Raw genomic sequence first — 16874 nt, forward strand, 5'->3', positions numbered from 1 at the left:
CGATCTCCTGACCTCGTGATCCGCCCGTCTCGGCCTCCCAAAGTGCTGGGATTACAGGCTTGAGCCACCACGCCCGGCCCTGTCTACTTTTGTTAGTTGTGGTTTTTGGTAATTTTATATACTTAAATGTATAATAAGATAATTTTAGTATTGTTTTCTCTTTTTTTTTTTTGAGACAGAGTCTCGCTCTGTCGTCCCAGGCTGGAGTGCAGTGGCATGATCTCAGCTCACTGCAACCTCCGCCTCCCAGGTACAAGCGATTCTCCTGCCTCAGCCTCCCAAGTAGCTGCCACCTCACCTGGCTAATTTTTTGTATTTTTAGTAGACATGGGCTTTCACCGTGTTAGCCAGGATGGTCTCGATCTCCTGAACTTGTAATCCACCCGCCTTGGCCTCCCAAAGTGCTGGGATTACAGGCATGAGCCTCCACACCCGGCCTGTTTTCTCATTTTAAACTATAAGTTATTACTAATTCAATATAATTTTGAGGAGAATACAGAATGACTTTCTCTGTGAAATTAATTTCATATTTATGTCCCCTTTCTAGGTCACCTGCAATGTCTGGAGGAATTTTTGCTATACGTCGGCATTATTTTAATGAAATTGGACAGTATGACAAGGATATGGATTTTTGGGGAGGAGAAAATTTGGAACTTTCACTAAGGGTAATTCAGATTTTATTTTTAAAATAGCTATAGAGAGTGAAACCTAACTTTGTCACATACAATGCTGTGGTAATTATGCTGCATTTTCCTACATGAACATCCCATACCATCCCAGTGGCACATGCAATAAACAATTTATGGGGCTTCTTATAAAAATGGAAAACATTTAATAAAATATTAGGTTCTTGGCCTGGTGTGGTGGCTAATAACTGTAATCCCAGCACTTTGGGAGGCTGAGGCAGATGGATTATTTGAAGCCAGGAGTTCAAGACCAACCTCGGCAACATAGCAAGACCCCCATCTCTACTTTTTTTTTTTTTTTTTTAGTGAGATGGGGTGTCGCTATGTTGCCCAGGCTGGCCTTGAACTCCTGGGCTCAAGTAATCCTCCCATCTTGGCCTCCCAAAGCACTGGGATTATAGGTGTGAGCTACTGTGCCTAGCCTCTACTTCTTAAAATAAATATATTTAATTTTAAAATATTAGGTTCTTCTACCATATGTTTTGTTATTTCTGATGTATGGTATATCAAATTAATATAATATTTTAAATCTATTATTTTTACTGTCTCAGTAGTTGTTTTTTCCAGTTTTTTCTGTTTTAGATTTTATTTTCTCTCTCTTTTCCTTCCTTCTTTTGGCCAGTTATTTGTTCACTTTTTTTTTTTTTTTTTTTTTTTTTTTTTTTTTTTTTGAGACGGAGTCTCGCTCTGCCGCCCAGGCTGGAGTGCAGTGGCCGGATCTCAGCTCACTGCAAGCTCCGCCTCCCGGGTTCACGCCATTCTCCTGCCTCAGCCTCCCGAGTAGCTGGGACTACAGGCGCCCGCTAGGTCGCCCGGCTAGTTTTTTGTATTTTTAGTAGAGACGGGGTTTCACCATGTTAGCCAGGATGGTCTCGATCTCCTGACCTCGTGATCCGCCCGTCTCGGCCTCCCAAAGTGCTGGGATTACAGGCTTGAGCCACCGCGCCCGGCCATTTGTTCACTTTTAAAGTTCCCAAGCAGACTTCTTTCATAATGCTTCAGATACTTGATTATGCATATAAAAATATCTAGAATAATATCATTTCCTCCAAGCCTCTATTTGATGGTCCCTCTTAAGCTTGTCAGTTTTTTTTTTTTTTTTTTTTTTTTTTTTTTTTTTTGCTTTTTTTTTTTTCATTCTCAAGTTCCTTTGGACCCGGGCATTATTCATAACACCGATGCCTTTGGCACATTTTATTCTGTTCGGTTGATTATTTCTTGTTTTATTATATTGCACTCTAAGAAAATGGCTCAAGGAGTTTACCTCCTTTCATGATCTAATAACTGGGATCAGTTTTGTGTATTATACAGGCAGAGTTGGAGAGTCAGCATATTCCTTTTTCTGGCCTACATTCCCTATAGATAGCAAATGACAACTATTATTCGAACATTAATTATTCCTACTCCAATATTTCAATGGCGCCTTTCCTGATGGCCCATCGTATCTTTTAAGTATACTTGGGTGTCTTTTTATAAAGAAATATGTAAATTAATAAGTAGCTGAAATAGTCTCTTGACACCGGCAGCTGTCACTACCCACGACAAGTAACCTTGTCTTTCCTGAGGAAGAATGATCTCTGCACCTGCATACACCTCTTCATTTCTCGTTTACTCCTCATTCCAGTAAATCAACATCCTAGAAGGCCCTCAGCTTTCTGTGACATCGTTCCAGGAACTGCCACCAGTTTCATGTTGATGTCCTTAATGGATGGCTTTTGATCCTCCATCTGTCTGAGGTCATTGCAGCATCTGACACTGTAAACCGTCTTTCCCAGAAGTTTTCTTGGATGTTAGAACAGTATTCCTGGATTGCTTTCCAGCGCTCAGTTGTTCTCAGTTTCCTTTGCAGGAATTTCTGCTGCTGCTCATCAGTTAGACACAGGTGTCCCCAAGGTTTCCATCCTTGTCAGACTTTGCTTCTTACACCATGTGCTCTTCAGGGCTCAGGGCTAGCATCCAGGTCCTCTGCACCTGTGAAGCCATGTTGGTAGTTAACATAATGCCGTCTTTCTGCATCTGGTGTGAAAAAACCTCTACTCGGAGCCAGCCAAATACCTTCCACTTGTAGCCCAACCATAGAACAAGGCTCTCTGGACCTTCCCATGTTCCAGTAACTAAGGGAATAGCACTTGGCAGGGCACGTCTACTCTGATTGCCGAGGGTCTGTGCCACACCCTTGTTGACATTTTTAGTAGGATACTTGCATCAATCCCCATGGCTGTAACTAATACCTGCATCACGATAATATCCAACTCTATAGTTTCAGTTTAGGACTATCTCTTGAGAGTAATATTTAAGCTCAATCCAGCCCTCATTTAAGGAGCACCTCCTTTGAGTCAAACTGTGCTGTATGCTGATCACTGAGAAGAAGACACAGTCTTCATTAATTCATCCACACAACAATATGTATTGAGTACTCTTACGTATGAAGCACTGTGCTGGGTGCTAAAATACAGCAGCACACAATACAAAAGGGGCGTTTTTTTTTTTTTTTTGAGATGGAGTCTTGCTCTGTTGCCAGGCTGGAGTGCAGTAGCGTGATCTTGGCTCACTGCAATCTCCGCCTCCCAGGTTCAAGTGATTCCCTTGCCTCAGCCTCCCGAGTAGTTGGTACTACAGGCTGCTTGTATTTTAGTAGAGATGGGGTTTCACCGTGTTGGCCAGGATGGTTTTGATCTTCTGACCTCGTGATCCGCCCACCTCAGCCTCCCAAAGTGCTGGGATTATAGGCGGGAGCCACCGAGTCCGGCCAAAAGTGGCTTCTAATGTCATGAACCTTCTATCTATTGAGTAGGGTGAGATTATCAGATATTTAATTTTATTTTTGGCCCAGGTGTGGTGGCTCGCGCCTATAATCCCAACACTCTGGAAGGCCGAGGTAGGTGGATCACCTGAGGTCGGGAGTCCGAGACCAGCCTGGCTAACATGGTGTAACCCTGTCTCTTCTACAAATACAAAAACTAGCTGGGCATGATGGTGCACGTCTGTAATCCCAGCTACTCAGGAGGCTGAGGCACGAGAATTGCTTGAACCTGGGAGGTGGAGGTTGCAGTGAGCCAAGATCGTTCCACTGCATTCCAACCTGGGCAGACAGAGCGAGACTCTGACTCAAAAAACAAAAAAAATTATTTTTGTTAAGTGCAGTAGAGAAATACAAAGTATTATGGGACCCTCTAAAAGGAGAACCTAGCCTTCTCTTGGGGGATGTATGTGTCTTAGATGACTTCCCTGAAGAACTCACATTTAAGATACATGTAAAGGATAAAATGTATTTTAACAAGTTCTTATATCTGACATGCACTGCTCTAAAATCTTACAAATATTAACCCATTTAATCCTCCTAACAAACCTGTAAGGTAAGTACCACCATTATCTCCGACTTGTAGTGAAGAAACTGAACCACGGAGAGGTTGAGTAACTTGCCCAAATTCACGGAACTTGTAAGCACTCTGCTCCTAACCTGTCGTTTCCTGCCTCATGCTATCTACTCAGCTTCAGGTCTTGAGACCCCACCAGCTCAGTTCTACTCTCTTTCTAAGTAACTTCCATCTGAGGCTGGCAATGTATTGGAAGCCTCCAATGCTCTGAATTTTTTTTTAGTTGCCCTGAACTCGGTGCTACTCTTGCTCGTGGAAAGTGATGGTTCGTGGATGCCTACAAAGCTACAGGTTCACTTCTAGTCTCTGAATGGTTCTCCTGAGCTTCAACATGGCATTTCAATTTTCCTGGCAAAGCAGAGGCTGGCCTCAAACACTCCCAACAATCTGCAGTCTTGGTTCGCCTGATCTCCCCCACACCTGCAGTCCATCCTGCCATCCCCAGATGCTGGCAAGGTGTGCTGCTCCAGGAACTGGGGCCTCGCCCTGCACTTGAAAGATTATCCCTAGAGAAACCCTTTTCTCTGCCTCTCTCCCATGCTGAACCTCTTAGATATCAATGCCAATTTAGATTCCACCCAAGGTTGCTAACTCTCCTTGATGCTGTGGTGTGAAAACAAACCATGTGTTCTGTAATAGAGAGTCAAGCAAATTCTCAAACACCTGCATGAGGGAGAATTAGGCAAGTCACTCAACACTCTCCTCCCTCTCTGCCTGGAACACTCCAGTACCTCAGTGGGTTACGCTTGGCCCATCTGTTCAGAATTTCTATTTCTAAGAGTTTTAGGAATCAGGTAGTTACTGTCACAGCAGTAGTCGGCTATTGCCACCATGATGTTACGTAATAAAATACCTCAAAACTGAGTGGTTGAGAGCAATAAGCATTTACTTTTTCTTTCATCTGTCCATGGTTGGCCAAAGTGGCTCTGCCTCAGAACAGAGGTTGTTGGGCTGGGCTCTAGTCTCTGAATTGGATCCAGATATGATTATCATTCTAGGAGTAGCAGCGACTCACAGCATATTCTTCTCACGCTGAATGGCAGGAATTCAAAAGTCAAGCCAAACCACACAGCACATTTACACCTCTGCACGCGTGACGTGTGTTCACGATCCATTGGCCAAATGTGTCGAACAGAGAAGCCCAAATTCAGTTGGTCAGGGAAACGCGCTGTGCCCCAAGGTGAGGGACGAGGAATGAGCTGTTTATTGAACAAGGTTTCAATCTATCACACCAAGTTTCTGGAATGACCAACTAAGTGGACGGAGGTCTTATTTACTTGAGTAAATAAAACTGGTGTTAGCCAGTCAGGATGGCTATTATTAAAAAATCAAAAAAATAACAGATACTGGCGAGGCTGCGAAGAGAAGGAAATGTTTATACCCTGCTACGGGAGTGTAAATTAGTTCAACCATTGTGGAAAACAGTTGGGAGATTTCTCAAAGAATTTAAAACAGAACTAGCATTTGACCTAGCAATCCTATTACTGGGTATATACCCAAAGGAATATACATTGTTCTACCATAAAGACACATGCATACATATGGTCACTGCAGCACTTTCCACAATAACGAAGACATGGAATCAACTTAGATGCCCATCAACAGTGGACTGGGGCCAGGCACGGTGACTCATGCCTCTAATCCCAGCACTTTGGGAGGCTAAGGTGGGCAGATCACTTGAGGTCAGGAGTTCAAGACCAGCCTGACCAACATGGTGAAACCCCGTCTCCACCAAAAATACAAAAATTAGCCAGGTGTGGCAGTGTGTGCCTGTAATCCCAGCTACTCAGGAGGCTTAGGCACAATAATTGCTTGAACCTGGATGGCGGGGCATCCAGGCTGGATGACAGAGCAAGACTCAGTCTCAAAAAAACAAAAACAAAAACAAAAACAAAAGTCAGTGGATTGGATAAAGAAAATGTGGTACAGATATACCATGGAATGTTACGCAGCCATTGAAAAATAATAAAATCATGTCCTTTGCAGCAAAGTGGATGGAGCTGGAGGTCATTATCCTAAGCAAATTAACACAGGAACAGAAAACCAAATACTGCATGTTCTCATTTATAAGTGACAGCTAAACATTGTACATGGACACAAAGCAGGGACAACAGATACTGGGGCCTTCCTGAGGGTGGATTGTGGGAGGAGGATGAGGATAAAAAATTACCTAGTGAGTACGATGCTCATTACCTGGGTGATGAAATAATCTGTACTCTAAACCCCCAGACATACATTTTACCCACATAACACACCTACACATGTACCCTTGAACTGAAAACGTAAGTTGGAAAGAAAAAAAAAACAAAACTGGTGTTAGGAGGAAAATGCTCCTTCATGTATCAGCTAGCTTTTGCTGTATAACAAACCATCCCAAAACACAGTGCCTTAAAACAACAAGCAATGGTTATTTCTCATAATCCATTGTATCGCTAAAGTGGTTCTTCTAGGCTTAGCCAGAATGGCTGAGTTGTGCTGGTGTGAGAACTACTCATGGAGTGGTTAGAGTAATTAAACAAAAGAGTTATGGCGGCCGGGCATGGTGGCTCATGCCTATAATCCCAGCACTTTGGGAGGCTGAGATGGGTGGATCACGAGGTCAGGAGATCGAGACCATCCTGGCTAACACAGTGAAACCCCGTCTCTACTAAAAATACAAAAAATTAGCTGGGCACAGTGGCGGGCGCCTGTAGTCCCAGCTACTAGGGAGGCTGAGGCAGGAGAATGGTGTGAACCCGGGAGGCGGAGCTTGCAGTGAACTGAGATCCGGCCACTGCACTCCAGCCTGGGCAACAGAGCGAGACTCCGTCTCAAAAAAAAAAAAAAAAAAAAAAAAAAAAAAAAAAAGAGTTATGGCAAGTGTACTATAAGATGAGAAATCAGGTGCAAAAGATTTATATCATAAGCATGTTCTTTGGGGTATTATTTTTAATAATAAAAATCAGAAGCTACCAAAATGTCCAAACAACTTAAGACTTTGAAAATAATTTCATACAACATCAAATGACAAAAAAGCAAGTTATCTTAATGTTGTTGTGTCTACATGAGTTTACCTATGTATCTGGGTTAATATTGACTCACTCAGAATGTTAGGACAAGAAGTGAATTATGTTTTCGTCTGTGTGCTTTCCTGTATTTGCCAAGTTTTCAATGGCTATATTTTACTTTTGTGTAGTAAAATCAATAGAGATTAAAAGTGAGCAACATAAGGAGTTTTAGGTATTAAAAAAGATGAATAATTGAATTCAGTCACGATCAGCATTTCTCTTGTTTCTTGCCTACATCCAGCAATTCCTGTAGGTAATTATGAGAGAGGCAGAACCCCTTTGTCTTCATTGCTGGCTCTCAGTAAGGCTTTCTAAATTTGAAACTTGCACTCTGCTGTGAAACTTCTGTGTCACTGGGCAAACTTCTTAACCAATGTGTTAGTTTCCTCATCTGTAAAATGGGAATAATCACAGAATCTGAATTATAAGACTGTTGTAATAATTAGTCATTTTTATGGGTTTTTGTTGTTGTTTGTTTTTTTTTGTTTTTGAGGTGGAGTCTCGCTATGTTGCCCAGGCTGGAGTACAGTGGCACAATCTCGGCTCACGACCTCTGCCTCCCGGGTTCAAGCGATTCTCCTGCCTCAGCCTCCCAAGTAGCTGGGATTACAGGTGTGAGCCACCACACCCAGCTAATTTTTGTATTTTTAGTAGAGACGCGGTTTCACCATGTTGGCCAGGCTGGTCTTAAACTTAACTCCCTTCCTCAGGTCATCTGCCTGCCTCAGCCTCCCAAAGTGCTGGGATTACAGGCATGAGCCACCACACCTGGCCATTATATTTGTTTGAAAGCAGTTGCCTATTACCAGTAATAATGCATTCATATGTTTTTTATTCTTCTTATGCCTAGATCTGGATGTGTGGAGGCCAACTCTTTATAATCCCCTGCTCTCGAGTAGGACATATCAGTAAGAAACAGACTAGAAAAACTTCTGCAATCATCAGTGCCACGACACGTAACTACCTAAGACTGGTGCACATTTGGCTGGATGAATATAAGGTGGGGAACACATCCTTGACTTGGAAAATGCATGTGAGGCCGGAGCAGGACTTGTTCTGAGGAAGCCTGCTGCTGCCTTTCCAGATCCAGCGTTTGTTCTGGAGGTCATTATCCTAAGCAAATTAACACAGGAACAAAAAACCAAATACTGCATGTTCTCATGTATAAGTGAGAGCTAAACATTGTACATGGACACAAAGCAGGGAACAACAGATACTGAGGCCTTCTTGAGGGTGGACTGTGGGAGGAGGATGAGGGTAAAAAACTACCTATTGATAGTTATTGATAGTTGTTCTTTTCTCTGTTTTTCTTGAATACAGCACCCCTCTAACCCCTCATCAATCCATCCCCAACCCTATTCTCAGTTCATCCTAAGCTGCTACTCTTACACCTCATTATTTTTGTTTTAATTTCTGGGAAAACTCAAGTCTCTCAGAAGTAAATCAACCAACATGAGCAGTCATTTTATGGAGGCGCTCATCTATTCCCTCCGTTCCCACCTCCAGGGAATTGTCCCACACCTGAAGCAAACAGCTTCTCCTTGCCCTGTCCCCACATGCAACTCTTTTTTTTTTTTTTTGAGATGGGAGTCTTGCTCTGTTGCCCAGGCTGGAGTGCAGTGGCGCCGTCTCACCTCACTGCAACCTCCACCTCCCAGGTTCAAGTGATCCTCCTGCCTCAGCCTCCTGAGTAGCTGGGACTACAGGCACATACCACCATGCCTGACTAATTTTTGTATTTTTAGTAGAGATGGGGTTTCACCATGTTGGCCAGGCTGGTCTCAATCTCTTGACTTCATGATCCACCCACCTCGGCCTCGCAGAGTGCTGGGATTTACAAGCCTGAACCACCGCACCTGGCCCATGTACAATTCTTGAGCTTCTTTTTCTTCCCCGCTGATTTCCCAAGCGATGTGGATGCTGCTGGTCATGGGACTGTGTGAGAACTTCCACTACCACTTTTCGACCAGCAGCCAAAGATTTCCGTATCAAAGCTATACCCTATTAGCTGTGCATTTCCCCAGGAGTGAAGTACCTTGCCAGGACTTACAAGGGTGCATGTCCATCCAGAAGCTATGTATAAATAAATACAAAATCCCCAGCAAAATCTCATTTCAGACAAACAAATGGAAATATGTAAGAATCTCTCTGACAGTGTATGTCCTGGTCTTCATCTTATGTTTCTCTAATTGAAAAAACACACTTTAATTATGAAGGTAATAATGCTCCATTTCTTTTGTAATTAGAGAAATGTGAATTAAAACTTCAAAGAGCTATTTCAACATCACCGCTTAGATTGGCAGAATTTTAAAAGTCTGACAGGCCTGGCTGGGCACAGTGGCTCATGTCTGTAATCCCAGCACTTGGGAGGCCGAGGCAGGCAGATCACCTGAGGTCGGGAGTTCGAGACCAGCCTGGCCAATATGGAGAAACCCCGTCTCTACTAAAAATACAAAATTAGCCAGGTATCATGGCACACTCCCATAGTCCCATCTACTTAGGAGGCTGAGGCAGGAGAATCTCTTGATCCTGGGGGGAGGAAGTTGCAGTGAGCCAAGATCGCACCATTGCACTCCAGCCTAGGCAACAAGAGCAAAAGTCTGTCTCAAAAAAAAAAAAAAACTTATAGGCCCAAGTGTCAGTGAGCAATAGGATCTCTCAGCTTTTGCTTTATGGGAGTGTTGACTTTTACAAAATTGCATCTGAAAACAGCATGGCAGCATCTACTAAAGTAAAAGATCTGAATACCTTGTGATTCAGCAGTTCTGCTCATGCATATGCTGCAGAAGCGAGTGCTTTTGTGCACCAGGACGCATGAACAAGAAAACTAGTACACAGCATTATTTCTTTTAGCCAAAACTTAATACAATACAAATACTCATCAAGAGTAGACTGGACAAATGTGATATATTTAGTTGCTATAATCCTATACAGCAATGAAAATTAACTGGACAGGGTGTGGTGGTTCACGCTTGTAATCCCAGCACTTTGGGAGGCTGAGGCGGGTGGATCACCTGAGGCCAGGAGTTTGAGACCAGCCTGGCCAACACAGTGAAACCCCATCTCTACTAAAAAGACAAAAAAAAAAAATTATCCGGGCATGGTGGTGGGCATCTGTAATTCCAGCTATTCGGGAGGCTGAAGCTGGAGAATCGCTTGAACCCAGGAGGTAGAGGTTGCAGTGAGCCGAGATCACAACACTGCATTCCAGCCTGGGTGACAAGGGCAAAGCTCCATCTCAAAGGAAAAAAAAAAAGAAAATTAACCAACTATAGTGTATAGTCATGTCTCACTTAACGACAGGAATATATTATGAGAAATCATCATGAGGTGATTTCATTGTTGTGGGACTATCATAGCATGTACCTACACAAACTGGGATGGAGATGGTATAGCCCATTACACACCTTGGCTCTATGGTATAGCCCATTGCTCCCAGGCTGCAAACCTGTATGGCACGTGACTTTACTGAACACTGTAGGCAGTTGTAACCTAATGGTAAGTATTTGTGTATCTAAACATATCTAAACAAATGGCACAGTAAAAATACGGTATTATAATCTTATGGGACTACCATTATGAACGTGGTCAGGCATTGACTGAAACATCATCACATGGTGTGTGACTGTACCTACAAGAGCAAAGGTAAACTTCAGAGATGTGATGGTGAATGAAAGCAGCCAAACACAACAGAACTTATACTGTATTATTTCCTTCCTGTAAAGTTCAAATGGGTAAAATTAAACCATATAATTTGTGCATGAATAATCAGATATCAAAGCTAGAATGAAAAGAAATGAATTTGTAATCAAGATAGCATTTAAAACAAAGGAAAAGGGTTATGATCAGGAAAGAAAAGGCAGGGGGATTTCAAGTTATCCTTCAAAATTAGAATATATAAACACATCTCCTTCTTTTAAATAGTTCCTTTAACTGGATCTACCAAAACTGATCCCATTAATAAAGAGTACCAGTTGATAAGCATTATGATTTCACCGGCTTTTTGCTATTTTCTTCACAATCCTCAAACGAGAATTCTTTTTTTTTTTTTCTTTCTTTCTTTTGAAACAGAGTCTTGCTCTGTCACCCAGGCTGGAGTGCAGTGGCACAATCTCGGCTCACTGCAACCTCCACCTCCCAGGTTCAGTGATTCTCCTGCTCAGCCTCCTGAATAGCTGGGACTACAGGCGCATGCCACCACACCCAGCTAATTTTTTATAGTTTTAATAGAGATGGGGTTTCACCATATTGGCCAGGCTGGTCTTGAACTCCTGACCTCATGATCTGCCTGCCTTGGCCTCCCAAAGTGCTGGGATTACAGGCATAAGCCATCACGTCTGGCCTTGAAATGAGAATTATTGACATACTTTTTTGTGCGTATTTTTGCAAATACATCTTTGGAATAAATTCAAGACATGAACTTGCTGGGGCAAGAGTTAGTGCGTTTTAAATCCCGATGGGGTAACATCCAAATGATCTTCACTGTGTGTCTCGTCATCTGTGCTGCCATCAAATGTATATGAAAGTGCCTGTCTCATATTGGTTAGAATCGAACTGTTCGTTTTAATCAGGTAGGTTAAAAACATCACATTGTTTAAAATTGTATTTCATTACAACAAATCTTGAGCTTATTTTCATGTTTGTTGATTTTTTTTTTCTGTGAACGCTGGTCATGGATCTAGATGGTTGAACTGAATATAGCTATTTCTGCATGGTTTACTGAATTTCACAAAGCATATGTGCCAAAAAGTTAACTTAAAGGCGTATGATGTTAAGTATAAAAACCAATGGATTGCATAATACAGCACAATGGGAAATTTAGTGACTGATTGGGACAAGAGAGGGCTTTGGACAGGAAGATGTGCCTAAGGTCATCCATGCTGTCTTGTCTCCAAAATGATGGCAACCTCCCCCATCTGCAGGTTCGTCCCCTGCACCAATCCACCTTGGGGACCTAGGGGTGGCAGAATGTGATGGTAAAGACCTACGGTGGTCATGGATCCCCAGGGAGAATCCAACATGGCATGCCCATAATACATTAATTTGGATGAGCAAACTCCTTCTGTCATTCAACACTATCACTATCCTGTCTGCCAGGCCTGGGAAAACACAGATGAAAAGATAAGGGTTCTGTTTGCAAAGGGCTTCAGTCTACTTAGAATACCTTTTTCAACAGGGGGCCAACAGAGTCCATTAGACATTCATTCTTGGGGCTTCCTCAAGTCAGAGCACACAAAAAACTAACCAAGTGTGGTGATAATAATGACCATCTCAGGCATGACGGTTAGTATGTGCCAGCCATGCTCGCCCAGGGGCTTTGCATGTCCCCATTAGACTGTTCAACCCTCACAACCACTTCGCAAGTGGAGGACTTGCCTAAGGTCACGCAGATCCTGAATGGCAGAGCCAGACTTTGAACCCAGGCTGTACTCCTGCAGGATCTATTCTCCCTTTACTACATCATCCCCCATTTCTGAAAAGACAAACATACTGATCAGGACCAGGGAGTAAGGGGGATTGTCCTTGGGTATTGCTGAAAAAACAGGAGAAAGGGGATACCACAATAGGTGGCTGTGATTCTTTGGCTGAGAAGCAGGACCCAGTCTTCCTGGATCCCGCTATGCCACTTAGGGTGCTGTGGCACGTGCTGTGAACATGTGCATGGTGGGTAAACCCGAGGTCCCATAGTATGTCTCTGCCTTCATTCCTTGGAGAGAAAAAAATTGGGATCTGGAGGGCTTTTTTAGTTCACATGATGAAAATACCTGTGTCTATGTTAGACATAATCATTTGATCACCAAAGATTTGTTTGGCTGAACATAATGGCTGACTCTATATTTTCACGTAGGAGCAGTTTTTTCTTCGAAAGCCTGGTCTGAAATATGTTACCTATGGAAACATTCGCGAGCGTGTTCAGTTAAGGAAACGACTGGGTTGCAAGTCATTTCAGTGGTATTTGGATAATGTCTTCCCAGAGTTGGAGGCATCTGTGAACAGCTCATGAGAGGAAAACAAACACTTTGATTAATAAAGGGTTAAAAGTCTCCTAATCATTCAACATAGTGGCACAAGAGTGTAAGATTGGAACATCGTGGAATTATGTGAAATGCAATTAAAAAAATATGACCAGAATGGTCTATGATGTGGGCGCCTTTATTTCCCCTTTAATGAAAATTCTTAATACTTTGTTACTCCTCTGCTACTGAATTTCTGAGGTGACAAGACCTTGAACATTAGAAATGTCCTCAGTGGTCACACAGTTACGACTCTATCATACAGCTGACTGAGGTAAAGTGCATTTGTTTGCCACACCCACCTGGCCCTGGTGGACTGTAGGGACTGCTTTCCCTTTGCCAACCCGGCTTCTGCCCCAGACAATCTGTTGCGATTGCCTTCTTAGGGAGCCATGCTCTGGTGACTCTGGCTGAGCTGCAGCAAGCTCCTTTCTTCCTGCCAGGGTAGATTCTGGTAATGACACCTTGCTCAGCTGCATACCTGAACGTCTGGTGTCCAGTCCACCTGCCTGGGTGTCTGCTCAGCTCTCCAGGCCAGCTTCCCCATCTGTCCCTGCCAGCCCTTCTGTCATCTGAAGATACTCCCTCTTCCAGGAGTCTCACTCTGTCACCAGGCTGGAGCGTAATGGTGTAATCTGGGCTCACTGCAACCTCCGCCTCCCAGGTTCAAGCAATTCTCCTGCCTCAGCCTCCCAAGTAGCTGGGATTACAGGTGCGTGCCACCACACTCAGCTAACTTTTGTATTTTAGTAGAGATGGGGTTTCACTATATTGGCCAGGATGGTCTTGATCTCTTGACCTTGTGATCCGGCTGCCTCGGCCTCCCAAAGTGCTGGGATTACAGGCATGAGCCACTGTGCCCAGCCGATTTTGCCTTTTTCATGTCTGTCTCCTCCTATGGCTCTGGCCTCCAGCTCTCCAGACACTTCTTGACTGTTGGTAAACGGTTTAGCTGGGACCAGGGAAGCAGCAGCTGTGTGCCTTGTCTGTCCTGTGTAAACACATTCTCAGATGTCCAAAGTACTTCTTTGGCATCTTTGGGGTTAGACAGATCACTGTTGGTTTCACGCTGATGACGGTGGCTAAGAAGGTGAAAGACACTGAATTCAGAAAGACAGAGACAGATAACGAGAGGAAAAAACACATTGAAAGGGGCCAAAAAAAAAAAAAAAAAAAAAAGTGGAAGAGAATAGTCTATGCTGGAAAGAAGGTAAGTTAGTTTTTACTGCAGAAAAACAATTTGAATCATCTATTGAGCTCATTCAATCAACAATAAGTGTTTGCTTGAAGCCAGGTATTCTTCTAGTTGCTGGTATACAGCAAGGAATGAAGTTTTTTGTTTTGTGTGTTTGTTTTTGGAGACGGAGTTTCACTCTTGTCGCCCGGGCTGGAATGCAGTAGCCTGATCTCGGCTCACTGCAGTCTCCACCTCCCAGGTTCAAGTGATTCTCCTACCTCAGCCTCCTGAGTAGCTGGGATTACAGGCACCCACCACCACGCCCAACTAATTTTTGTATTTTTAGTAGAGGTAGTTTTGAGAGGTGGCAACATGCTAGCAGCCCTCACTCTCGGCGCCTCCTCGGCCTCAGCGTCCACTCTGGTGGCGCTTGAGGAGCCCTTCAGCCTGCCACGGCACTGTAGGAGCCCCTCTGTGGGCTGGCCGAGGCCTGAGCCCCTGAGCCGGCTCCCTCTGCTTGCGGGGAGGTGTGGAGGCAGAAGCGCCGCTAGGCGCTTGCGGGCCAGTGCGAGTTCCGGGTGGGCGTGGGCTTGGCGGGCCCAGCACTCGGAGCCTCAGGCCAACACCGCCGGCCCCAGGCAGTGAGGGGCTTAGCACCCAGGCCAGCAGCTGCTGAGGGTATGCCGGGTCCCCCAGCAGTGCTGGCCCGCCGGTGCTGTGCTCGAATTCTCGCTGGGCCTCAGCTGCCTCCCCACGGGGTAGGGCTTGGGACCTACAGTTGCCATGCCTGAGCCTCCCCTCGCCACTCCCCCCACCAGGGCTCCTGCCTGGCCCGATCCTCCCCGATGAGCACCGCCCCCTGCGCCGCGGTGTGGGTCCCATCAACGGGCCAAGGGCTGAGGAGTGCACCTGGGCTGAGGAGTGCAGGTGCAGGGCACGGGACTGGCAGGCAGCTCAGCCTGTGGCCCCCTGCGGGATCCACTGGGTGAAGCCAGCTGGGTTCCTGAGTCTAGTGGGGACTTGGAGAATCTTCATGTCTAGCTAAGGGATTGTAAATACACCAATCAGCACCCTGTATCTAGCTCAAGGTTTGTAAATACACCAATCAGTACTCTGTATGTAGCTAACCTAGTGGGGACTTGGATAACTTTTCTGTCTAGCACTCTGAGTCTAGCTAGAGGATTGTAAACGCACCAATCAACACTCTGTCTCTAGCTCAGGGATTGTAAATGCACCAATCATCACTCTGTCAAAATGGACCAATCAGCTCTCTGTAAAATAGACCAATCAGCTCTCTGTAAAATGGACTAATCAGCAGTATGTGGGTGGGGTCAGATAAGGGACTAAAAGCAGGCTACCCAAGCCAGTTAATAGCAACCTGCCCAGTCACGTTACAGAGACGTTGTTTTTTGAAATATCTCTTGCTGCTGCTCATTGTTTGAGTGCATACCATCTTTATGAGCTGTAACACTCTTTTTGAAGGTCTGCAGCTTTACTCCTGAGGTCAGTGACACCACGAACCCACTGGGAGGAGTGAACTCCAGACGCCCCACCTTAAGAGCTGTAATACTCACTGCAAAGGTCTGAAGCTTCGTTCCTGAAGCCAGTGAGACCACTAACCCACCAGAAAAAAAACTGCAGATACATGTGAACACCTGAAGAAACGATACTCCAGACTGCCATCTTGACGAGCTGTAACACTCATCAGGAGGGTCCGCAGCTTCATTCTTGAAGTCAGGGAGACCAAGAACCCAACAATTCCGGATACGGTTTCATCATGTTGGCCAGGGTGGTCTTGAACGGCTGACCTTCCCAAATTTGGCATTACAGGTGTGAGCTACCGTGCCCAACTGCTGCAAATAACATCTTTATACCTATTTATTTAGGAAAATACTGTGTAAAATCTATTGCTAGACAGACATGGGGTGATCTATTACAGCTTCTTGGTAGACAGATATGGGGTGATCTATTACAGCTTCTTGATTCATCCTTTAAAAGGTTGATCGGGCAGCATGAAACAGGTGCTACGCTGTGATTGTATTCTTGGCCCATACATTATACTTTTCCTGTTTGTATAAAGTCATTTAAAAATTAATCATAATAAACCCATGCGTCTACTAAAATTATGATAAAATGCAAAACAGACCACCCGTGGTGGCTCACGTTTGTAATCCCAGCAGTTTGGGAGGCTGAGGAGAAAGGATCACGAGGTCCAGAGTTCGAGAACAGCCTGGTGAATGTGGTGAAACCCGGTCTGTACTAAAAATACAAAAAGATTAGCCAGGTGTGGTGGCATGTGCCTGTAATCCTAGCTACTCGAGTCTAAGGCAAGAGAAGTGCTTGAACCCAGGAGGCAGAGGTTGCAGTGAGCTGAGATCACACCACTGCACTCCAGCCTGGGCGACGGAGTGAGACTCCGTCAGGGAAAAAAAAAAAAAAGCAAAACAGAACCTGGGCTCAGTGGCACATGCCTGTAATCCCAGCTACTTGGGAGGCTGAGGCACAAGAATCGCTTGAATATGGGAGGCAGAGGTTGCAGTGAGCCCAGACCAAGATTGCGCCACTGCACTCCA

The 16874-nt window shown here is 44.6% G+C and overlaps 1 protein-coding gene across 2 annotated transcripts in view; it reads left to right on the forward strand.

The window, feature by feature from the left end:
* Positions 1-13241, forward strand: part of GALNTL5 (polypeptide N-acetylgalactosaminyltransferase like 5) — a 65525-nt gene extending 52284 nt beyond the window's left edge. The window contains exons 7-9 of one of the 2 annotated variants that reach the window (XM_010384051.2): positions 548-665; positions 7961-8110; positions 12959-13239. In XM_010384051.2, coding sequence (XP_010382353.2) covers positions 548-665; positions 7961-8110; positions 12959-13114 — 424 coding nt within the window. In that variant the 3' untranslated portion in view covers positions 13115-13239. Of the gene's footprint in view, positions 1-547; positions 666-7960; positions 8111-12958 lie in introns of both variants that reach the window. The other variant, XM_010384052.2, reaches the window with a different exon arrangement.
* The last annotated feature ends 3633 nt before the right edge of the window (positions 13242-16874 follow it).

The sequence above is a fragment of the Rhinopithecus roxellana genome, chromosome 6 (genome assembly GCF_007565055.1).
Source record: "Rhinopithecus roxellana isolate Shanxi Qingling chromosome 6, ASM756505v1, whole genome shotgun sequence".
In the NCBI taxonomy this organism is placed as follows: Eukaryota; Metazoa; Chordata; class Mammalia; order Primates; family Cercopithecidae; genus Rhinopithecus; species Rhinopithecus roxellana.